Source organism: Pundamilia nyererei, unplaced genomic scaffold (genome assembly GCF_000239375.1).
Source record: "Pundamilia nyererei isolate P.nyererei 1_Seehausen unplaced genomic scaffold, PunNye1.0 scaffold00066, whole genome shotgun sequence".
In the NCBI taxonomy this organism is placed as follows: domain Eukaryota; kingdom Metazoa; phylum Chordata; class Actinopteri; order Cichliformes; family Cichlidae; genus Pundamilia; species Pundamilia nyererei.
This window is the reverse complement of record NW_005187467.1, coordinates 2,651,906-2,674,382: the sequence shown is the minus strand read 5'-3', so window position 1 is coordinate 2,674,382 and position 22,477 is coordinate 2,651,906. Positions and strand designations below refer to the sequence as shown.

Genomic DNA, 22,477 nt, shown 5'->3' with positions numbered 1-22,477 from the left:
AGCGGTGTTCCTCCCGGCTGTAGTAGGTCTCGACCTCCCGTTAGCTTCGAGCTAGTGGGTGTCAGATCTCCAAGAACATTGCAAATATGTTATGTCTTGTAAACCGAGCAGGTATCTGACGTTTACACAACTACATTCACGCCTCAAAATATCTTAAAAGTGTATTTTGTGACCCAGAAACAGTAATATTACAACTAAGTAGCTGCCGCCATTGTTGGAGTTTTGCGAGATCTCGCAAAAGTCCGTCTTAATTTTTTTTTTCTCCCTAATTTTTTTTTTTCTCCCTAATTTTTTTTTTCCTCCCTAATTTTTTTCTCCCATGTCCCCTGGGGGGCTCCGTAATAATCCAATCCAAAATACAGTCTGGAAGGAGGTATAATTGTTGAATGGTATCTTAATTTGTTGTACTTTAAGATCTCAAGATCACCGTGCAAACCTGGTCAGGGTTATAGTCTGCATTTTGAGTTTGCCTCATAGCAGCAAAGGCTTAAAGCTCAAAGCTGTCACTAACGCTAAGAGAAATAAAACAAAGAGTGTTAAACAGCTGTGCAGTGTTTAGAGCTTGTGTTCCACAGGAAAACACAATTGTAGCATCAGTCATAACAGATTTTATAAACTTCTATTAAGACAATTTGTTGTTGGTATTTAAAGTAGCAATATAAAACATTTTAATGTGTTTGTAAGTTCACACTGTCCCTAGGTTTGTAGGTTCCAAAAATACAGAAACGATGCTTAGTGTTACATGGAGGAAAGACCATTCCTTTTAATTTTGGGAAATGTAAAATTTCCTATTGTACAGTATAGGCTAAAAGTGTTATCCCATTCACAATGTAGTCAGTATGAAAGAGTTAATATCCTTATTTTATCATGCATGGAAGCTCTTCTGCAAGCCAAAGCTCATGAAAACTAGGGCATTTCACAATATTTGGGTTGGCCCAGGTAATGAAAGGTGCTGGACTTCAATGTGATGAGCTGCTTTGAAGAAGAATGATGAATATCCTCAGGTCTGCTGCCAGGTTGTAAATCAGAAACAGTGAACAAGGTCAAATGTATAGTGAGTTCATGCACTGCTGAAACCCCTCCAGAAACAAAATGTACTGACAACGTTTTTCAGTGATGTTTCAGTAAAACGAAGAGAATAAACTAATCACCGGATGTCAGAGTTCTTGTTTACCAGATCTCCTGTGTCCACCTGCCAGTGTTGGATAAACTATGCAGAAAGTGGTTCATTCTTTTGATCCTTGTGCACAAAGCCAACTATGACATTTGGGGGGAAAAAAACCCCCATGAGATTACAGCTGCCTTTGGTCAAACTAGTCAAAAAGTTTTGTTTTACTTTTTCTTTTTCACGTGTAGATACTAAATGCCAATTCAGTGCTAAAAGAATCTATGAATGTCACAACAACATCTCTGAAAAACATTTATTACATTATTACATTATTAAGTGAACTGCATTGAAATTTAGAAAAAAAAATCCAGATTTTTCTCTGAATAGGACAAAATGAACTGCCCATAAACACACTTAATTTGCAATTCCAAGGAACTGTGTGTGTTTTTGTGTGTGAAATACTTGTATATCCTCAGGTTGTCTAATTGCCACCTAATCATTACAATGATTTGCACGCCCAGTTAGTAATTCTACTATAAATATTCAGTCACACACATGAAACTGATTAAGGCATAATGAAAACAATGAAAACAACCAAAATGTGCATAAAATATAATATCTGTCTCGCTAACTAGAAAGATTTTTGAAAAAGTAGTATAGTTACAGACCACTGAACTGAAGACCATTTCTTATATAGTTAAGCCCATACATTTTTTAACAACAACAATATTTTCTCAGTTGGTCTCCATACGCCACCACAGTGTATTATAAATCAAACAGCCAAGATGCGCCTGACAAGCAGACTTTCAGTTTCATTTCAATTTATTGTTTAGCAATTACATCCATTTTTATGTCCCTCATTTTCAAAGGCTCAAAATTAATTGGACAAACAAATATAAGTCCAGTCCAGTCCAGAATCCATGGGCAAAAATCTAATGATTTCTCTTTTGAGATGCTTTCTTAGGACTTCACTTCATCTCCAGCTGTTGCTGTTTCGTAGATGTCTACCTTCAGTTGTGTCTTGAGTAACTATAGATTATGACCTGCTGGGTTGAAATCTTTGGCATTGCCTTCTTTGCCTTGAGAAACTTTTCGCTTTTCCAGTATATTTGTGGGTCATTATCCATTTACACTGCGAAGTCGCTTCCAGTCAGTTATTATATGCAGTCACATCAGTTAATACAAATCCTTGAATAAAGCTGGAAGTTTTCACTTCAGTCTAATCTTGACTGCCATTTAAAATCCACTGTGGTTGTGTAAAGAGGCAACATTTTTAAAAAAGAAAAAAAAAAGAAAAAAACAAGAAAGACGTGTCATTCAGACACAACTGTATTTTGTCAAGCATCAAATACCTCTATTATGTGATTTAGGTCTTTAATCCAGTACCATAAATGTCCTGTAATACCTTATTTTTGAAGTGAGCTATTGCTTCTTTTTTTCTTCTTTTTTTCTTTTTTTTTTGTGTCCCGTTTGGATCTTTAGCCATCAGAATTGTTGTCTTAAGGCCAAGAAAGATGCCAAGCGGATTTATTTTACCAAGTGGATCATCATGGCCTTGCCATATTGGTCCATTTGATTGACCTTTTGATTGACCTTTATTATAATTATGTATTTATTTTATTTCTGGTTGCTACAAATGGGACAGACATGACTGGGGTATAGGACATTGAGAAAGAATGAAAGAAAGAGAGGGAGAGAAAGAAAAACAGAGGGGAGAAGAGATGGTGAGAAAGGGGGGAAGAAAGAAAGAAAAACAAACAAAACACCTGGATCACCTGTATGGAGAAAAAAACAGAAGAGAAAGCAAACAAAAAATAAAAGAGCAACGTAATAAATACAGCACCATCACTAAACTAACTAGCAGTATAACAGTAGATACTAAATATTAAACGCTATTGTGCAGCACGCAAGATAGACAGCGCACGATGTGCTTTGAGGCAGCAGCCAAGAAAGGTGTAGTCCGTGTCTGTGAACACCCGTGTGTACACCTGTGTGCATACCTATGTGAATCAGCATGCTTGTATTCCAATGGTTTCTCCATGTAACGATCTGCTAGGGAGTGTGGGGAGCCATAGCCCCGTCCACCAGGGTATGAAGCAGGTATGGAGGAGATCCAGGCCCCAGACATCCAGAGGCCCCAGAGTACGAGGACCCGAGGAGGACCACCAAAAGGGGGGGAACCGTGCCACCCTCCTGGGAAGAGCTGAGTAGAGCCCCAAACGAGAGGTCACTTAGCAGCTACAGAGCAGAGGCCAGAGGGGGTTGCAGTGGCGTGCCCGCGGGCTCTGCCGGCAGCCAGCTGTGCCAGAGAGGACCGAGCTTCAGGCCCAGAGGCCAGAGGCCTGAGGGCACCCCAACCCCCGGAAGGGGCCCAGCCGGGCCACAGGCCCCAGGCCCCGCCAATCGGCCACCAGGAGTGAGCCAGTACATACATGAGCGCCCAGCCCCAGTCGACAAGAACCACCAACACACCAACGTCTGAGGGCATCAGCCGCTGGCAGGGAGTGTGGTGAGGGGAGATAGGCCTCCATACTTAGGAGGGCCTGAGATGTACCCAGAGAGGTTGAGTCTAAGACCCAACTTGACATATAGACACAGACGAACAGGGGTGCATTCCCACCCCCATATACACAACCAAATACTCGGCACTCACCCAACGTGTAGACAGACACAAATAGACACTACACAGACAGTCACACTCCCCAAACAGAGGGGCAAGCCGCTCCTAGACCCAGGAGATGTTACCCTTCTCTCCTATGACTGTAAGGCCTGGTCACTAGTTATTGCTGGTACTGCAGTTTATGGTGCAGCAGCTGCTATCATGTTGGCTAATTTGACTGCATCTGTTTTTACTTGTGATATCTTCAATAAGATTTAATATTAGGGACTAATACCAAAAAAGTCAGCAGTAGTTTATGATTTTCTGGTCAGTATTGAGATTATAGAGCAAGGGAACCAAAGGCTGTTTTTCCAGACTTCTGTGCAACCAGTTGCCGCTTGCTTTTCACCTTTCAGGATCAATTTACATGCCAGTAATATTAAACAGTTGAGAATTATTTTGTGGATAGTCTTCAGCTGTACTGAGAGAAGCTCCAAAGAGCTGGCTGTTCAGATTTTCTGGTAAGTAACCTGAATTTTTGTTTAAGCCTGTTTTTGCTAGCTTGAATTAGCATCTGACTTAGCATCTAATGGATTATGGGTATACCTTGCAAATCAAGCTAGCTTGTTAGAACTATTGATAGAACTACTGAGAAACAGAACTTAGGTACATACAGATATCTTATTTTAAAAAATACACATACATACATACACAGGTAGACATTCAGATGTGCTTAAGAAAGTGAAACTGGTCAGAGTTGTTTCTTAAAAATATTGCACTTGTGTACCAAAATTTGTATAGAATTAAAAATGAATAGTATTGCACCAGGTTTAGATTGACATAGCGTGTTATTGATTTATTTTGTTTGATGTCAGAGTTCCCAGATGAATTTGGCATAAAAAATATTTCTTCATTGTGTAGTGCTTGCTTTGGACCTAGAACATTTGCCTGAGGGCAAGCATTTAAACAGATGATAGGCATGTTGAGTTGCAGCCTTTAGCTTTCAGTCTACTTTCTGCAGGCAGCTTGATATGTATGCATCATCAAGAGCAGGTAGCTGTGTTTTTGTTAATGTTTTATGCAGTTTTTATGAGTCTCTTTAGATCTCTTTCTTATCCGCAAGAGAGCTGTCATCTTACCATATGTCAATGTCCTTTAAAAATGACAACAACGATAACAGCAATCAACACTTTTCAGCCAAACTGCCAAACTCAAAACTGAGTGATACCACAGTGGCGACAATTTTTTATGCCTTTATTGCTTTTTTATGTTTTATTCAAGTTTTCTAAAGTCTTTCTCTTTACTGCAGTGTTTTGCAGTAATAAAATATAAAAGCAGGTATAGTGCGTATATGGTGCATCTGTAGCCAAATTCTAATGTTATTGCCTCTGTGTAAAGAGATTTGTGTAATTATATTCGAGGGGATTTCTTTAACCAAGACATCTGTGAGTGTTCAGTGCCAGATTTTTCCTCATTCAGTTCAAAAGTGCAATGTCTTTGGGCCAAGTGAAAAACTATGTTGCTATTTGGAATGACATTGGCCCATTTTGTATCCAGTTTTAACATTTCAAAGCACACCCTTAGTAACATGAGTAATTCCCCAGAAACAATATTTCCTTGAACTCATGTTATACAATTTAAATAGCTACTGCTTTGCACTTAATAAATATCCCGATTTTGTGGACATTTAGCATTACCATAGCCTTACCTTATAGTTATACATCTGATATTTGATGTAGTTATATCAAACTTTTTTGTGGGCTTTTTCTTATTAACATTATTACTTAGCTCTTAAAATATATTTAGTTCTTTAAAAAAACCTTTAAGAATCCAATTGTTAAAAGTCTTGTGGTACATATTCAACTATGTTCATTAGTCTGTGCGTGTCTGCTATTTAATTATGAGCAGATAAAGCTTTTAGAACTGACTCCTGCAGCTGAATTACATTAAAGTGGGGAGAAAGAAACAAAACAATGGCATTTATGGAAGTTTCAAGTGTTCATTCTATGTGAAATCTGTTCTTTTACAATGTACTATAATGTTATTCTCATGCATCTTTTGGCCAGACAGGGTATTATGTGAAACCTTGGCATTCATCATCAAACACAATTTGCTTGTGAACAGACATGAATATAAGATTGGATCCATCGAAATGTCATTAACACTGATAACTATGTTGTTGTGTAAATTAAAGCTGTTTTTGTTTTTAAATTTATGGATAATTAAAACTAAGTTCTAATTAAAGACATGTGGGTTTGGAAGTTCTCAAAAGCATACTTATGTAACATACATTTTGAGAAAAACACTATCTTGTGAAGCAAGAGAGCAAATAAAACTCTTGGAAAAAGATTCTCACAAAACCGTCTGATTTAAATTTACAGAAAATTATAACTGTGCTCAATTTATGTTGTTTTGGCAATTATTCCTGGTTGTCTGTCAGAGAATGAATGATTATGTAACTTCTGAATCTGCTTTTCTTTATGAAATATACCGCAAAGATGGAAAATAAGTCACTGTGCGCTAAGCCTTAGATGACCTACATTACTGTTGGGCTTAATAGTCTTAGTTTTGTGACCATACAAGGTAAAAATAAAATAAAATGCAAAACACAATGAAGAAACTATGATTGTATTTTGTACATAATGCTCACCTGTACTCGGAATCTCATGTGAATACCTTTAAATTGTACTTTGTGAGGGCCAAGTCTATACACGATGGGGCTGCAGTTGAACTTCATCAAACACATCCAGTGTTCCAGAAATATGACAGCTTGTTGGAGCCAGTGCTGCTTTCATGCAGCTGCATCCAGGCAACCTCTGATATGCACATTTGCTGGACTGGAGTGTTATTTTGGTAGAGTGGCTGATGGGGATCAGTTAAAACTGAGAGAAACTTTCCATTAGATTCTACATTTATTGGTCAGATAGGGTTTGTCATATACATTTCATTGTATTATTGTTACATCTTAAATACTAATGTCTCTGCAGTTCTGCGATCATTAAAAATCGATAAGCCCTGATTAGTAAAGTAAAATATGATAATAACAGCTAAAGAAAAAACTTTTAAACAACGGAAAAAGAAAAAAGTTTAAAAATGGTGTTCAAAATTTGTAGCCTGATGCACCTTCAAATGCTGGTTTATTTCAAGCACAGATGACCCATGTTATTAGGAGAATCTGATAAAAGTCAACACAACAAAACTAGGTACAAGTGTCTGAAAGCTTATTAAAGGGATGCTGCACATGCATTTGCCAACTCTGTTGTTTTGTTTATAGATGAGAAGACAGTTGCTTTTTGGTGATGAGCAGTGGAAACTGTTGTACTAAGTCAAGTGAAATTGGAGACTGTTGTTATTGACAAGAACGGTCTTATAAATGACCAAATAATTGATTGGTAGATCGCTGCTGAAGAGAGCATGGAAAATCACAAGGCAAATGGAAAAGTAACATGATCCCGCACCAGATGTTTTCAGAAGAAGTTGTAAATGTATAAAATAGTGCCCACTGTGAGTCTGACTGCAGAATGTATTAAACTTTATCTGTAGCTAGGTTTGCATGTTACTGTAGGTTACACTTTCTAGATAAAATAGAAATAGATAAAATGTTTTTTTTAATGTTTTTTATTTTAGATGTAAAAAATAAATGGTTTCTTTTTTATGGCTGAAATCCATGAAGATAATATCAACATAATCCCACACGGTACCTAAAATGTGCTGCAGAGGTATGTTTCAGCACTGCTGAATTTGAGACATTCAGTTTTAATCCCTTTGTAAATAACACAAACTTATCAAACAGAAAATGAAGGTGCTTTGTATTTCTTTCAATATGCTGAAAGAAACAGCATCAACAATGTGAACTAAAAATGTGTTTAATTTCTATTAGGTAAGAAAAATGTAGCAAGCCGACACAAGTGAGCAGCTTCTATAGTGCAAGCAATCCTGTCAAATATTCAGTAATGAAACCTGTCATCTATAATTAGAGGTATAAAAAGTTGCCTCACAGTTCTACTTCAATGCAATTGAGCTTTTGACAGTTCATTACTTGTTAAAACAGCCACAGAGTACAGATGTGAGCAGGTTTTAGGCCATATGGTGCAGGTCTCGCTCTACAGAAAATACTAAGATATTATTTGTGCTTCTTTGCTTGGTAGACAAATATTATTTTTGATTTTCCACAAGCTACTGACTGCATGAGCAGTTGTGATGCGTCACGTGGGCTGTCATTAGGGATGTTTTGGGGAAAACAACATATAAATGGCAAAACACTGATTATTTGTATGATTTCATCATATCAGCCCATGTGAACCAGCTGCCTGGATCACCAAAGCTTGTTGACGATTCCTGTAAATGATTTCTGATGTGAAATAACAGATAAGAAAAAAAACAAAACGTTTTATATTTTGCCATGTCTGTTTTGTGTGTTGCAAAAGTTTCTTGGCTGCTTGAGGTTTTAAACCGTTTTAGTGTATCCAAGAAGCCATAAACTGCACTGAGGAATTTTTCTCATGAAACAATAATGCAGAAGCTGGTGCTGACCCAAATATCTGTACATAACAGCAAACATAATGTCCCTGTAACCTCAGGGAAGTATCTCAGCTGCATTCACACATAAAAAAACACATGTTACTTACATATTCTTTTGACAAATGAAATTCGGCAATGCATTTTGAAATGAAATGTAAGTAATTTGCAATTGATGCAAATGTTACAATTTATTTTTTCATCATATTTTGTAGTTTTCATAAATTATTTGTAGTTTTTTAGTTAGACTTTTTTTTTATGAGTAAAGGCAGTTGACTCTTCTTGAAAATGAGGATAATGCAGTTATTTTTTAAAACCAATTTTGATGTTTATTTTGTACAGAATCCAAACTGCCTGGATCCTTTTAAACTGGCAGATGCATGGCTAAACCACTGAAAGGAATGACTCATAGGTTTTGGTATCTACAGTTCTGTTTCCAATGAGTTGGACTGACTTTACAACTCTTTTAAACCCTCTTTTAGGTCACTATTAAACTAAAAAATACTACTATGAATTTATAGTGAGCAAAATATTTTCGAAAAAATACTGGAAAAGTTAAGTAAATATAAAGCACACATCCACAGGCAATCTCACATTTAATAAAGTTAATTTGGCAAAGGGTCAGCAACAGTCACAAATGTGAAAAACGCCATCAAATGGCTATAATTGAGTACATTACATTATGGCATAATTTGTGTAAATATTTTTGAAATCACTGCTTAGTAGCATTTCCAAAATGTATGAAAAGCATTAAAGCTGAACAACAATCAAATTTTGGTAGAAGAAATGCTGCTACCCATACTGCCATAATACAAGCATATAGAGGAGCATGACTCTAATAAAGGTGCTAATCTGTTGGTCCTGTGTCTGGATATGTCACTCATTGAAAACAGCTGGCACATTATAAAATTAAAATAACAAAAGAAGCTTGCAGTTACTCACTAGATAAAATCCTATATCAAGTGGCAAAACATTTTCAAAGCTATACATTTTTCTCTGAGTAGGACCATCATAATGTTAAACATTTAACAGGCTAACAAAAGCAGAATTAGCATACTTAAAAAAAGTTATGTTATTTGTGTACTGTTTTCACTTTAATATTATGGTCAAACTTTTGTGGAGTAAAGAATTTTTTTCCAAGCACAAATTTAGTTTTAACATCTCAATGAAACAAAACTTACCATTTAAGAATTTTGCAAAGACTTCAAAATGACACAATCTCCACTAATGCCCTGTTCAAACAGGCATATTTATCTCAACAAAAGCTTTTTATTGGAAGATGTTTGGAAAATAGAAGGCAAAGCCAAAAGCATTCAGCTACATCATTCCAAATGATAGAGAGAGAGACAAATTTACATTACAATTTAAACAATATACAGAGAAAAAAAATACAGTTAAAGTCAGAAAACATGTTTTTTTTTTTTTTTTTTTTTATCTTTATCATGCTTAGATTTTGAAATTTTTCAGGCAGCTTTTAACCTCTTTGCGTTAAGCAAAGTCATAGAGAAGCTCAAAATTGAAGTATTTTATTGTAAATCTAATGAATGAATGCATTCAGACTATCCTATAGCTGCTTTGACTTTCTGTGTATTTAAAATCATGCTGAAATATTCATGTGAACTTGCTTTATATACATTCAAAGCACCATTAAAGTGTTTATGAGAGTAGTTTTTTTTGTCAGGTATACCTATTACAGTATGAATTTTAGGCACAGCCCTTGTATTAAAACACCAACTTTAAAATCTGGGTTTGACGTCTCTTTCGGCTTTTAGCCAGGAGGTGTTCTCATCAGCTTGTGCTCAGTCCCTTCCCCTCCTCCTGCTGCCAGCTGGAAAAAAGAGATCAATAAATATTTGTCAGTCGTGTGGATTAGATTGTTGTCGAAGTCTAAAAGATATACTGTGCTGAAGTTTGGCATCCAAACTCTCATCACTGCCCAGATGGAAACATCAAGCACATGGAGCAGGAGTGATGATGATGACTTCCCCTCTTGGGAAGTGTATAGTCTCAGAAACTATACAGATGGATGCTGACTGGATGTGGGTCTCACAAAATGTTGTATAACAGCCACTGAAGCAACACATTTCTGCATAGCTTTTGAGGAGAGCATTGTGGCAGCAAGCATGACAGCAGATGAGCAAAGAGACTGCAGCTGGAATAAAGGAATGTTGATTTTTGGGGAATTGTATTTGCATCTTTCTTGTTGAAAGTTAGATGAGAAGACTGATACCATTACTGTATGCACAAGACAAAAATGAAGCTATAGCAGCTGGCTTAACTAAGCACAAACCCGGAAATAACTAGCCTGGGTCTGTACCAGCACCAGTTAATGATTTGTCATCTGTTTAATCTATAAAAAATCGGTATTCTGAAACAGCACGTGGTTTTACAGAAGGCTTTGTGCAGGACTATATTTTCTTGGCATTACAGTGTGATTGCCAGCCATCTCTTCTGTCTGTGTTGAACTAAGCTAATGGGCTGCTGGCTCTCTCAATCCATAAATGAGAGTGTTATCAGTTTTCTTATCAAACTCTCAACAAAGAGTGAGTAGTGTAAGCAGATTTCCCAAAATGTCAAGCTATTCCTGTAGGTACCAAAGTGATAGCAGGGATGTGTTGGACATATGGTACAGGAAGAGAATGGAGCATAATTGAAGCCAAAGTCTTAAAGTGACAGTCTAAACTATCTCACACTGTGCTGCATTAATTACAATTCCAGGTCTCATTTCTCTCTGTCTTTCTTTCTATTTCTTTTTCCTTCTTCTTCTTCTTTCTTTCTTTATTTTTTACCTATAACTCTTCTGGGATTATTTCCTCTGGAACTGCCTTCTATAAAGGCAAAACAAACACACAAATCACACATTATTTCTGAATTATTTTCCTGCTTTCCACTTCCTAGAGACTTGGGGAAAAAAAACTCACTTTGGATTATTTTGGTAAGCCTTGATGTGTCAAGATCGCTCGCTTCAATGGTGGAAACTTCTGAAAGATCGACTCCTGATGGAAAAATGAAAGTATCTTTAAAGTGATGCTAGAATATTTGGCAAAAAATACATTAGATAAGCGTAATAACACATAAATTCTAACTAAATACTGTTTAATAAGATTTAAAGTCTATTATATGTATTTAAAAGTCACCTATGATGTGTGTATAAATTATCTTTATTATATTCTATATTATTTTATTTGTGATAGCTAAATTCAGAGAGCTCTAATCTAATCTAAAATCAAATCTAACAATAATTTATTAATATTATTAATTAATAATCACACAAACAATCCTTATTTTTAAGTTTCCAAAGCATTTCACTGACCTTCCAGATCAATGTTGCTGGTACCAGTGCTGACTGAGTATTGAGGCCCTGGAAACAACAACATTTGTGAGTTCTTAATATCAAGTCATATGATTGTGTTTTACACTTAAGAAATACTTACCAGAGACAACCCTGGTAACCTTTTGGACGGGGTTCTGCCTTTCAATCACCCTGGTAACCTTTTGGACGGGGTTCTGCGTTTCAATCACCCTGGTAACCTTTTGGATGGGTTTCTGCTTTTCAATCACCCTGGTAACCGTTTTTTTGATGGGTTCCCTTTGAATGACCCTTGTCACTTCTTTTACCCCAGGAAGTGTAAAAAAGCAAAGAAGCCATGTTTTACTACACTGAAATCAAGAGTGCACAGCATTGTATACTGATCAACTTCTGTACAGCCAACACACACAAAAAATAGTTTCAGTGAAAAATTTCCATGAAAGAAAAGGCGATTCCTAATCAAAGGATATCTACTAATACAATTGTGTTATAATTTTCTACAGCTTTATGATTTGCTTTAGCACAGCTTTATTTTAAATACATGTGACTATTATGTCAGTGATATCTAAATACTGTGTTTCAAAATTTGTAATTAACTAGCTTTCAGTGCATGACTGCATGTAAACTGACAAGTTTGGCTACATAAAGTGCACTGTGAATTCCTGGTTGGTAATCTCATAAAGATTCCCATAGTTTTTAATGTACACTGTACCCTCCCTGCCCTCACTGTTCACCATCTTGACTACCTTAATGGAAATGGAGTGATACCAAACAATTTATGGCAAGTGGAAAGAAGAAATGTCAATGGATTAATGAATGCTAATCTTAGCTAACTGCCTAATGTTTTTTTTTCTTCTCAGGCATTGACAGGTATTGTGTGAGTGCCTCAGGATGGGGGCATTGAACAGTTAGCAGAATGTGGTAGCTAGATCAGCAGTCATAATCAAATATTACAGTTGTCATTAGATGAGGAATATATTGTTTTTATTTTTTTCCACTGGTCTTTTGAAATTCCTCAGTTTTGTGCTTGCAACAGTTTTATTAAATATAACTGGTCATACTTCACTGATTAGGAATCAAATGATGTTGATATTCTTTAATCACCATTACTATACTTTCCTGAATGACACAAGTGACAGTCCTCTATAATAACAACAGGAAATACAGAGTTATTAATGACAGTGAAACATGCAAACTACTTACTCAAAAATGTAAGGGGGATTTCCTGATATCTGAATCCAGAAATGTACTGTAAAAAAGTAAATACAATTGTTAAAGCATATTAAATGTCTATGCTGCATAATAAAGCATATAATTGCTCAGCTCAGCTGAAAAATATAAATAATTAACAACAATAATGTTCAATCAGAACCATTTTACTAAAATAACCACTAGCATAATCTTCATTGTATGTTCTATTTCTTATACTTTACATGGAATTATAACAATTTTGTTACGACTTAAATAAAGAATAAAAAAACTGCAAACTAGACCCAACCCAACATCTCGGGAACTTTAAAAACAAAAAACAAATTAACCTTAAATTGAATATAAGAGATGAGCTTCGTCAGAACCATCTGGAGTTCCTGGGATCCAATAGGGATTTCTACAAGACAGCACAGGGCGTTGACCGCAATTAAGTATTTACAGTTATCACGTTTCTTGACAGATTTATAAGACAATAACTGGATGAAAGTTTTACCTTCAGGATACAACAGCTTGTTGACAAAGTGAATGACTCCATTTGTGGCCATCATATCAGCCTCAGGGACTTGAACAGAATTAACCTTCACAGTGTTGTTTGCCTGAGGACAACCATTTCAAACAGTTACAGACAAGAAAACCACAAAGTGTTGGGTGTGAATGAAACCACATACTAAAATATGAAGAATAATCTCTGTCCCACATTAAATATCATTAGCTTACTGGAGTCACTGAGTTTCAAAGTGACTTTTAATCAGACAATATTCATGAACACTACCATATAAAACAGTTTTACTGAATACTTAACTCTTTACGATTAAATTTAAAAAAGAAAAAGAAAAAAAAGGGATTTATCTGAAGTATAAGGTTTAATAGATTAAGATATATAGTTTCCATCTGGATGCACAAAATACCTACAACTACAATTTTAAGGTTGCTGCCCTGGAGGGACTTGAGAAGGTTTGTCACCCCAGGCTCCAAACCACCGCCAATGAAGATACCATTATTGATGTGATACAGAAGGATGGTTCTGAGTGCATTTATGTCCTCTGAAATAAAGCAAAGACACACACATAAGCTATTATTGTATTTTGCATTTCTAACTAGACTTTTACTGCCCAACAAATAAATAGACAAAAATGTCTTGTAAACTTACTCTTCAACACAGCCATGTCTCTTTCACTTAAACCTGCAAAAGCCTTGTCGCTTGGGGCAAACAGAGTAAAGCCTCCCTCCTGTCGAAGCACGTCAGTCAAGCCAGCAGCTTCCATCAGAGACAAAAAGATCCTAAAGAGCAGAGAAGAAAACTGTAACTTGGCTGTTGTAGACGCCTCTAAGGGATGACATATTGCAGCAACAGCACTTTCCCATTCCCATATGTGCCATGTGGATTTAATGTAATGATTGTCAAGATGTGGTTTGAGTATTATACTGGTTTTTAAGACCACAGTCCATTTATATTACCATTGTACTTACTTGAACCCTCCGTTTTCTGTCAGAATCTCATACATAGTTTTTTCTGCAGGTTTCAACAGAGTCCTCATGAGATGAAGGGCCCCATTGCTTCCTTCTTTACTGCCTCGTATCAGGCAGGAATTCTCGATGCACACAGCCTGCAGATGTGAAACAAGTTGAATAAAAGAGAATAAACTTGAAATCTCAAAGATTTGAAGATTGATTGAGGCTATTGCCTATAACAAGTCTTTAATGGCCTCCAGCTATAACTACTGGGCAAATCTTTAGAGAAGAGTACTCACTGAACGATAGATGAAGACCCGAAGAAGTTTCCCTCCGATGGTCTCCAGCTGCTGGCCATTGTACAGCTGTCCCAGAACAATCTTATTCTTCAAGATGTGGTTCTCCAGGATAATTTTGAGTAAGTCCTGATCCATGGACATTATTTCATCTGCAGAGGAAAGAAACAGTTTTATGATTCTCATTTAAAATTAATTACACCAGGAAAAAAATACATTTACATTTAAAGCACTGGCTTCAAAAAACTGTATTCTTACTACTTTGACTACCATTACCCTAAAGCAGTAACAGACATATTTTGACCAAAGTCGACTCTGTACTCATTGACCTGGCAGTTCTGCAGATAAACCACAAATAGTGTCCTACAAATGACGATAAATGCTCTGTAGGTCCATGTTCACAGACAGACAGAGGGAAATTTTATGGATTGAGCAAGAAACATCATCATCTGTCACAGTTTTCCTGATTTTCTTGGACGTGTCTTATGTCAAGATAGACAATAAATAGATAAATGCACAGAATAAATGTGACAACATTAATTGATAACAGTCACTTTTAGATTTTCTTATTGTGGAATTCTTTACATCCACTGACAAAAGATTATCAATATAAATAAGATACAATTTTTCCCTAGCTGACTACAATTAATTGTTTCTTAAAACATGAGAAGCATAGCGGCTACTTTTTCCACATATGACATTAAGATTTTGCATGAATTCCCTGAAGCATTTTTAAAAAATCGACATTGCCACCTGCTGAGTGGATAAGAGAGGAAGTGCAAGCGGTATAATGAGGAGTATATGACTCACCACTAAAGACACTGTTGAATGGAGCCAGTAAAGTGTACTCTGCATCTGATCTCATGCCACTAGAAAGGCCCAGCTCAGACACCATGTCACTGAAGGTTGACTGGGAACTTCCCAACAGTTCCATTACCTGCTTAGCTTAAAGAGGTAAAGGAAATCCTGACGGTTTTAGAATATGAACTATAGAAAAAATATTTACATATTCTTCGATATACATATTGCGTAATAAACAAGGCATGCCTGAATAGGAAGCAAAGAGGTGCTCTAACCTGAGTCTGGAACAAGTGCTTTGTCAATAATGTGGATGACACCATTGGTGGTGACAATGTCCTTCTGACGCACCATTTTAATGCCATTGACTGTCAAGCTTTCGCCATCACAGCCAATTTCAATGTTGTTGCCCTCCAGTGTCTCATAAGAGGTGCCAGCCAGGATACCCTCAGAGCACTGGATTGAGTCCAGGAGGTGGAAAGACAGAAGAGCTGAAACAACAATAAATAAATAAATAAATAAATAAATAAATAAAATATTTGAGTTAATATATGATTTAGTTGTGTAAGTAGATGTTTGTCTGATACACTGGGACATTAATGTTTTTTCCTTTGTTATACCAAAGTCAAGGAGGTTATATCCAAGAAACCTGCATATCCTTTAGATCCCAGTGGTCCTCTAGTGTGGGGAACTGTTCTGATCTGAGCACGGCACAGCAAATATACATGAGGAAATACAGATGAAGTACAACTTTTTACTATCTCTTGGTGCTTAGATTGATAATTAATTACCTTGAAAGCCTTTTAGAAATTCTGAATTCTGATTCTTTAAGAAATCACAATGTATATCTCAGCACTTTAAACAACAACAAATATTACTGATAATTATACGAGTATTATGAAGATACATATAGCAGTAAAAAAAAGGCCATAAAAATGTCAAATTATGTGTTACATCATATGTTTTCAAACTCACAATTTAATGCTTGGCTTGAAAGAAGAAAGATTTTTTTGGTTCAAGTTAGTTTTTAAAGCTAAATAAGCTCCAGATCTATTGTGGCTTCATCTGTTTTGAATTGGAAGAAGCTCAATGCGCAACCATACTCCCAGCAACCACTACATTTCTTTTCCAGTACTTCCATCAGTAAACATCGTTCTGCTACAATTAACTTAACACTAAAAATAAGCCTTTGAAGAAGTCTGATTTACCTTTGAGGGCCTGCTTGTCACTCTGAATTCTTTCCAGCACATCGATGCCGAGCTGCTCAAAGGCTTCATTGGTCGGGGCAAAAAGAGTGTAATGTCCTGGCTGACCCAGTTTCTCCAAAAGCTCAGAATTTTGAAATAGATCCTAGAAGATTATTTCACCATCAATATTATATTTAGTGAACTTCATTATACTGCAAAGCAGCATACAAAGAAAATATTCACATTATAATTGTATAATAGTAATTGTAAGTGTCTTGTATTACATCAATAAGTCTTTAACAGCAGGGTTTGCAGTTTTAGTTGTTAATCATTTTTCTCCTACCAAAGCTTGTACTCACACTCAGGGTTGTCAAGTCATCGTTAACTTCAATGACATCTTGAATAGTGTTTCCAATAGCACTGATGACGCGGTCGATGACATGCACGACTCCATTTGTGGCGATCTGGTTGGCGTAGATGATCCTGGCGCAGTTCACAGTCACTATCTGTACACGACATCTGTTTCAGTGTAATACCCCTGACAAATGGTTAATCTAACATGTTAAAATAACACTGAGTACACACCCCATTGGAGTAATGGTTAATATGGAGATCAAGGTCGTTGTACATGGAGGTGACTTTTATTCCATTCTTTAAGTCTTTGGTCAGGAGGCGCTTGTTGACCATATGATAATGAAGAGCGTTGTATAGTTCAATATTGACGTTGCTGACCAGTGCATCCCTCACTGTCTGTTAGATGAAAAAAATTAGTTGTTAAAATCTCAAAGACGGAGATCTTCCAGAGCTTTTTGTTTTGTACTGACTCACCGTATCCAAATTATCCCAAGCCTCATTGCTGGGAGCAAAGAAGGTGAAAGATCCTGGTCCCTCAATCTCAGGTCTTAGCTTGGAAATGTCAGCGTAGTTTTGGGTTGATGAGGCCTTCACTATAGACAAACTGCCATACACGTGGTCAATCGGGGCAACTAAGAAAGAAAAAAAATCACAATAAGGGTCGAGCGTTGTTTTTGAAAACAGAAATAAGACACAATCTTTGAACTGATCGATTGGAAAAAAACGTGTCAACAATATGCTGTGGCACTTGCTTCTAGTTTATTTGGTCTGATCTCAAAGCTAAAACACAGCTGTTCTACAACTGTTCTACAAAACAGTACAGGCCATACCTGCAGGGCAGCCAAGCATGCCATCCATTTTCATATACCCTGGGCAGCACTCATAAATCACAGTCCTGCAGGAAAAAAACACACACATCAAAAATATGGATTTGCACATACGTTTGAGATACCAGTCATAATAATACATGTAAGAAAGTATTTTTTCTTGCTGCTATGTTTTTAGTTGAATCATCATTCTGTGATTTTCTGTTTTCTTCAGTGTTTCCAGATGTAACCCATTATTCTCTGCATTACCCAAACAGACCATGTGATCCAAAGGCTTTTGCCAAAACCTAATTGTGTTCATGCTAGCATTACAGTAGTAGATTTATATCACCAAGGCCTCCTCTTTTAAGCTACAGAATTAGTCTGAACTCTATGTGACATTTATATTAAGATGTCTGTCTTGAAAGTCTGATCAGTAATTATATCTGAGATTACAAAATGTTGGTTAACATAAAAAATGGATTTGATGGACTTAGTTTAGCTAATCTGGACGCCAGCATACACGTTTTTGAAACAGACTTTTATACTGAGAGAATGGTCATTTTGATTTATGTTTTGACACATTTTTATTTGCTGTTGGACACACATATGAAGAGCAGCGGCATGTTCTCCAAAATGCCTGAGATCATAGCCTGAAAAGACCAGTAAAATTCAAAGTGCAGCTGCACAACATAAAAATGTCTTACATCAGCAGGTTCGACCATGCTGAAGCTATAGGATTATCTCTTCCTGTGGGAAAACTGGACATTTGAATATATCTACTTTACCGCAAATACCTAATGAGTATTCAACAGTAAAAAGACTCCCAAGATGATGAAAACATCAGAGACATAGCTATGAGGAATAAACAATGCCATATGCACCAAGAGTTGGCAGGGGAGATCATTGAGGTAAACTGCCCAGTTTTAATTGTCAGAAAAAATAAACACTAACAGTAGGAAAACTGCTTCTTTTCCAAGTCATGGCAGTTAGTTTATAGTAACAAGTAGTATTGCTTTTGGCAATGCATACACCGATTCCAAATACAAGAAAAATAAACTAAAGGAAAAAGGATGTTAAAGTACAAAAGTTTAGCAGTTCATTTCTATCAACAGTATTCCTGTGACAAATGCATGTCAAATCTGCCATTAATAGTTTAGAACAGTTTAGGAAAATTTAGACAATAAAGACTGAATTTACACAAGTTTTATGGCTTTTAAGGGATACATGTGAGAAACATTATACAACATGGTGACAAGATGAATTGCATGTAAGATGATGATTTATAGTCTGGACTTTACTTTACTGTTGCTCTTATCTGATTATTATGTTTCAGCCAACAGACCAATGCTTCTTGGTCTGCATCAGAGTTGCAGGGATTGGGATGAGATCACACGAGCCCCATTGAGGCAGAGTCAGCAAAACCCTCGTAACATTGCTTTCCCACACTGTGGAAATGTGTCTGGCTACGGAATTGGAAACTTTTGATTTATCAGCATCTCTTCAAAAGTAATGTAAGTACTTCATGGACGACACAAAAATTTGTCGTTTTGTATCGTCCATGAAGCGTAATTTCAATTAAACCCACCAAATTTCTTTTAGCCTGGATTCTGAAGGTTTGTTAATATAAAGCTTCTTTAGAGGCGGACCTGCTCTGGCAGAGAATATTCTCTCAGAGGGTGAAGACAAACACTTTGACTGGCTAGATAAAGTTAGGCTGAGCACCAACTGCCATAAATGGAAAAGTTCTATTCAGGTCTCACTGTCTTTGATTATCTTGGTGAGCTAGTTACCCTGAAGTTCTTCAAATGATCACAAAAGGCACTGGTGACATTTTAGCTTAAAACGCACATGTTCTCACCTACAAGCAAAATTTAGAGCTGGTAAACAAAATCATTTTGCAGTTTTAATAAAGCACTTCTGAAAGTTATAACTGACATAAATGTTTTGCTCTAATGCTGGAGGACTACTAACATCTGGGGGATTTATGGAAGACAGGGTAGGAGGAATGATGGGAGGAGCAACAGGCTTGGTTGGAGAAGGTAATAAAATCGGATGCAGTTAATGGATCCAAGAGACTTGGCCTCCTCAATCATGTAACTCGTACTTTAAAAAAAGAAGAAGCTCAATTTATTTATATTCGACCAGATTATCTAGTTCTCTTCTATGGGAGAAAAGTCTAACTCAAACTGAAGTTGACTTATTTAATTTAGAAGACTGTAACAGGTTTAAATGAGTAAACCAGTCAGCTTTAACTGCAGCTTTAGCCCATCCAACTTTTCATTGATTATATAGTTTCTTGTCAGACTTCCGCTAAAACACAATATTTTGACTGTTTTCAACCTTATCATTTGCCGATTTCAGTGAGCAGAGGGTATTCATCATGAAGAACTGAGCCTATTTAGAGTGCAAAGCATGACTCAGTCAAGCACTGAGGGCAAACTCAGTGTGAGTGCTGTATGTATGTATATGTGTGTGACAGGAAGAAAAAGAGTAAAAGGGTCTGTTAATAGCCACAAACTTGATTCATGTTTAAACTAAAACTGCTGAGATTGCTGGAATAAAACCAATAAAGAGGTTTCTTATAATGGCTGAGCTAACCTTTTCCATTCAAGAATACAGTCAACATTTTGCAGCCACATCATATCCTGGAATCAGTGGTTCACCACTGTGGCATCCAACATCAACCGACTGCTCAAGTTATGAGAACCCTAACTTTTAGTTTAGGATCAAACTGGACTGTTTTCTAAAGAAAGAGTTTAAAGGCTGGATCTATAAATGTGTTTTTCATTTTAAGTGGTAATGTAATTCAAAGTAAGATAACAGATGTCTATCTCTGTGGAAACATCCGAGTTTCCATGAAAAATGAGGGCAGGGGGTGATGTGTGTGTGTGTGTGTGTGTGTGTGTTTGCATGCGCATGTTGGAGGGGGTGGGGTGAGGGAGTTGAGTGGGGGTGGAGTAGAAGAAATGGGAAAAGAAAATAAAGAGAACAGTAAGCCCACATAACTGCTGAGTGAATGTATTTGTTTGAACTGGAGGTACAGTTTTTCCTGTTGGATACACAAAACAAGCACTCACGCTTTCTTTCCACAGATGGACCCTCTGTACCAGTTACGGCAAGTGCTAAAGTATTTCTTCTTGGTTCCCATGACTTGCTGGAGGGCGCAGACATTGGGTCTAAATGAGAATTTATACCAAAAAATGTGATGAAGAATTAGTCAGCAAGTAAAACATCAGTAGGAATCTATGAAATTATTCACGTGTAAAGGATTATTTAACAGCCCAGATGGATAAGACATCAGGCCGTCAAGCATGAATAATTATTTGGCAAATACTACTGCTGCTTTTGAAGCCAGACAGTTAAATATGAATAGTGATAACGACACATGCTGGATTAAACATGTCCTAAGTGAAATGCAAGATTTTAGATACCCTTCAAAAACAATACACAATTAATATTGTTGAAATAGTTGGAACTTATAGAGTTATACAATATACAAATGTGCAGAAATGATAACAACTGTTCAATGTTCATGCATGCACAAAAAAGAGCAAAACAATATATATAGATGAGCTTACCCTTCTTTTCTGGCTCTGATCCTGCTGTGGGCAACAATTTTGTCATAAGCTGAGGAGTCAGCATTATCAAATGTACAGAGCACAAAAAGTGCACAGGCAACCACAAAAAGGAGCTTCATCCCTGATTCCTTCGCTAGCCCACCCAGACCCAGAGTAGTGGGAGCAGACGGAGAGCAGGAGTTTATATTCCACAAGTCTCACCCACCCTAGGAGGATGGCAATTTTTTTTGTACATGCATGGACCACCCAGCACTTAAAAAAAAACCCCATATGACTTAAAACATACACTGGGCTTTACCATTTATAATCAAGGATTGCAATCTTTTTTTTTTAATATTAACTGATCAAGGAAAAGCATTTTTAAAATAGCGAGACAATTTTTGATTGTTAGCAGTTTTACCATTTTTTCAAATTAACCTTTTTGATTCCTTGTCTAAATTTGAATGTGCACATTTGCCACAAAATAATTTCCATAAACATGTTTTAGCCATATAAGAGTGATTCTAAAAGTCCCTTTATGAGTTTATGCTTTCACTTTATGGAAAAAGTTGTATCCAAAAATCTGTTGTGTTGTATTGCATCTGCACACCGATTCAAACGAAGATTTGAAGGCTCAGCACACATTCTCAGTGCACAGATGCAAAATATTTCAGTTTGTGTCTAGTGCTTTGAAGCTGAGTGTTGCATGATAGATATAGATATTGAACAGATGGGATACTTGGGATGAATAGTTCAAATGTATTTTGCCTATAAAAGTGTCCTTTATTTGGAGTACAAACAAAGGGACATTACATAATCTCTGCTCTGAACAAATTCCAGAACTAGGATTGTGTAAATCTTTCAGAATGCTATTTGCTCCACCTTGTGGCTGTGGGAGTACAAGCACCGAGGCTCACAGTGCTGTTGGACATGGATAATATTGCCCATGATTACTTTTACATTCGAGGAGGAGTAAATATTGAGATACAGAAGTATCTGAAAGTATCTTCCTGTTTAGCAGAAAACTATTTTTGTAGTCTTTGAAGTTCAGCTCTTGTTTTCAGGTCTTTGCACCTACTATTCACTTGTCAGATGTTTTCATAGTGGAGCCGTGGTATTTTTTAAGGCTACAAAGAATGGAGTCTCGAGGCAACACTTAAGTGCTGTAACACAAGTAGTAACAGGACAACAGGAAACTCGCACTGGCATGTTAACAGAAGCGTCTTAAAAACAACTTCACATATATAACAGAGCACAGGAAACGATTGTCTGGGAAATGT

At 36.7% G+C, this 22,477-nt stretch overlaps 1 protein-coding gene across 2 annotated transcripts; it reads right to left on the bottom strand.

Annotated features, from left to right (window-relative positions):
• Positions 1-9,617: 9,617 nt before the first annotated feature.
• postnb (periostin, osteoblast specific factor b) lies at positions 9,618-21,398 on the bottom strand. 2 transcript variants are annotated; one of them, XM_005736010.1, is made up of 21 exons: positions 21,219-21,398; positions 20,718-20,816; positions 17,662-17,726; positions 17,306-17,463; positions 17,063-17,227; positions 16,837-16,983; positions 16,499-16,640; positions 15,569-15,781; positions 15,303-15,437; positions 14,496-14,644; positions 14,215-14,351; positions 13,895-14,025; positions 13,657-13,787; positions 13,238-13,340; positions 13,074-13,141; positions 12,739-12,784; positions 11,660-11,836; positions 11,539-11,586; positions 11,147-11,221; positions 11,015-11,053; positions 9,618-10,053 (listed from the first exon to the last, which is right to left on the bottom strand). In XM_005736010.1, the coding sequence occupies exons 1-21, from the start codon at positions 21,335-21,337 to the stop codon at positions 10,025-10,027; spliced, it is 2,376 nt and encodes a 791-aa protein (XP_005736067.1). In that variant the 5' UTR covers positions 21,338-21,398; the 3' UTR covers positions 9,618-10,024. The 2 variants fall into 2 exon arrangements, with proteins under 2 accessions (XP_005736067.1, XP_013767025.1); XM_013911571.1 differs by lacking the exon at positions 11,015-11,053.
• Between the last annotated feature and the right edge of the window lie 1,079 nt (positions 21,399-22,477).

Excerpts from the sequence above, each read along its gene's own strand:
- postnb (XM_005736010.1), bottom strand. The coding sequence starts at position 21,337 with ATGAAGCTCCTTTTTGTGGTTGCCTGTGCACTTTTTGTGCTCTGTACA. Across the intron at positions 17,727-20,717 it reads TCCATCTGTGGAAAGAAAGC|GACTGTGATTTATGAGTGCT; the intron begins GTGAGTGCTTGT and ends TTTTTCCTGCAG. Across the intron at positions 17,228-17,305 it reads CTTGGGATAATTTGGATACG|ACAGTGAGGGATGCACTGGT; the intron begins GTGAGTCAGTAC and ends TTCATCTAACAG.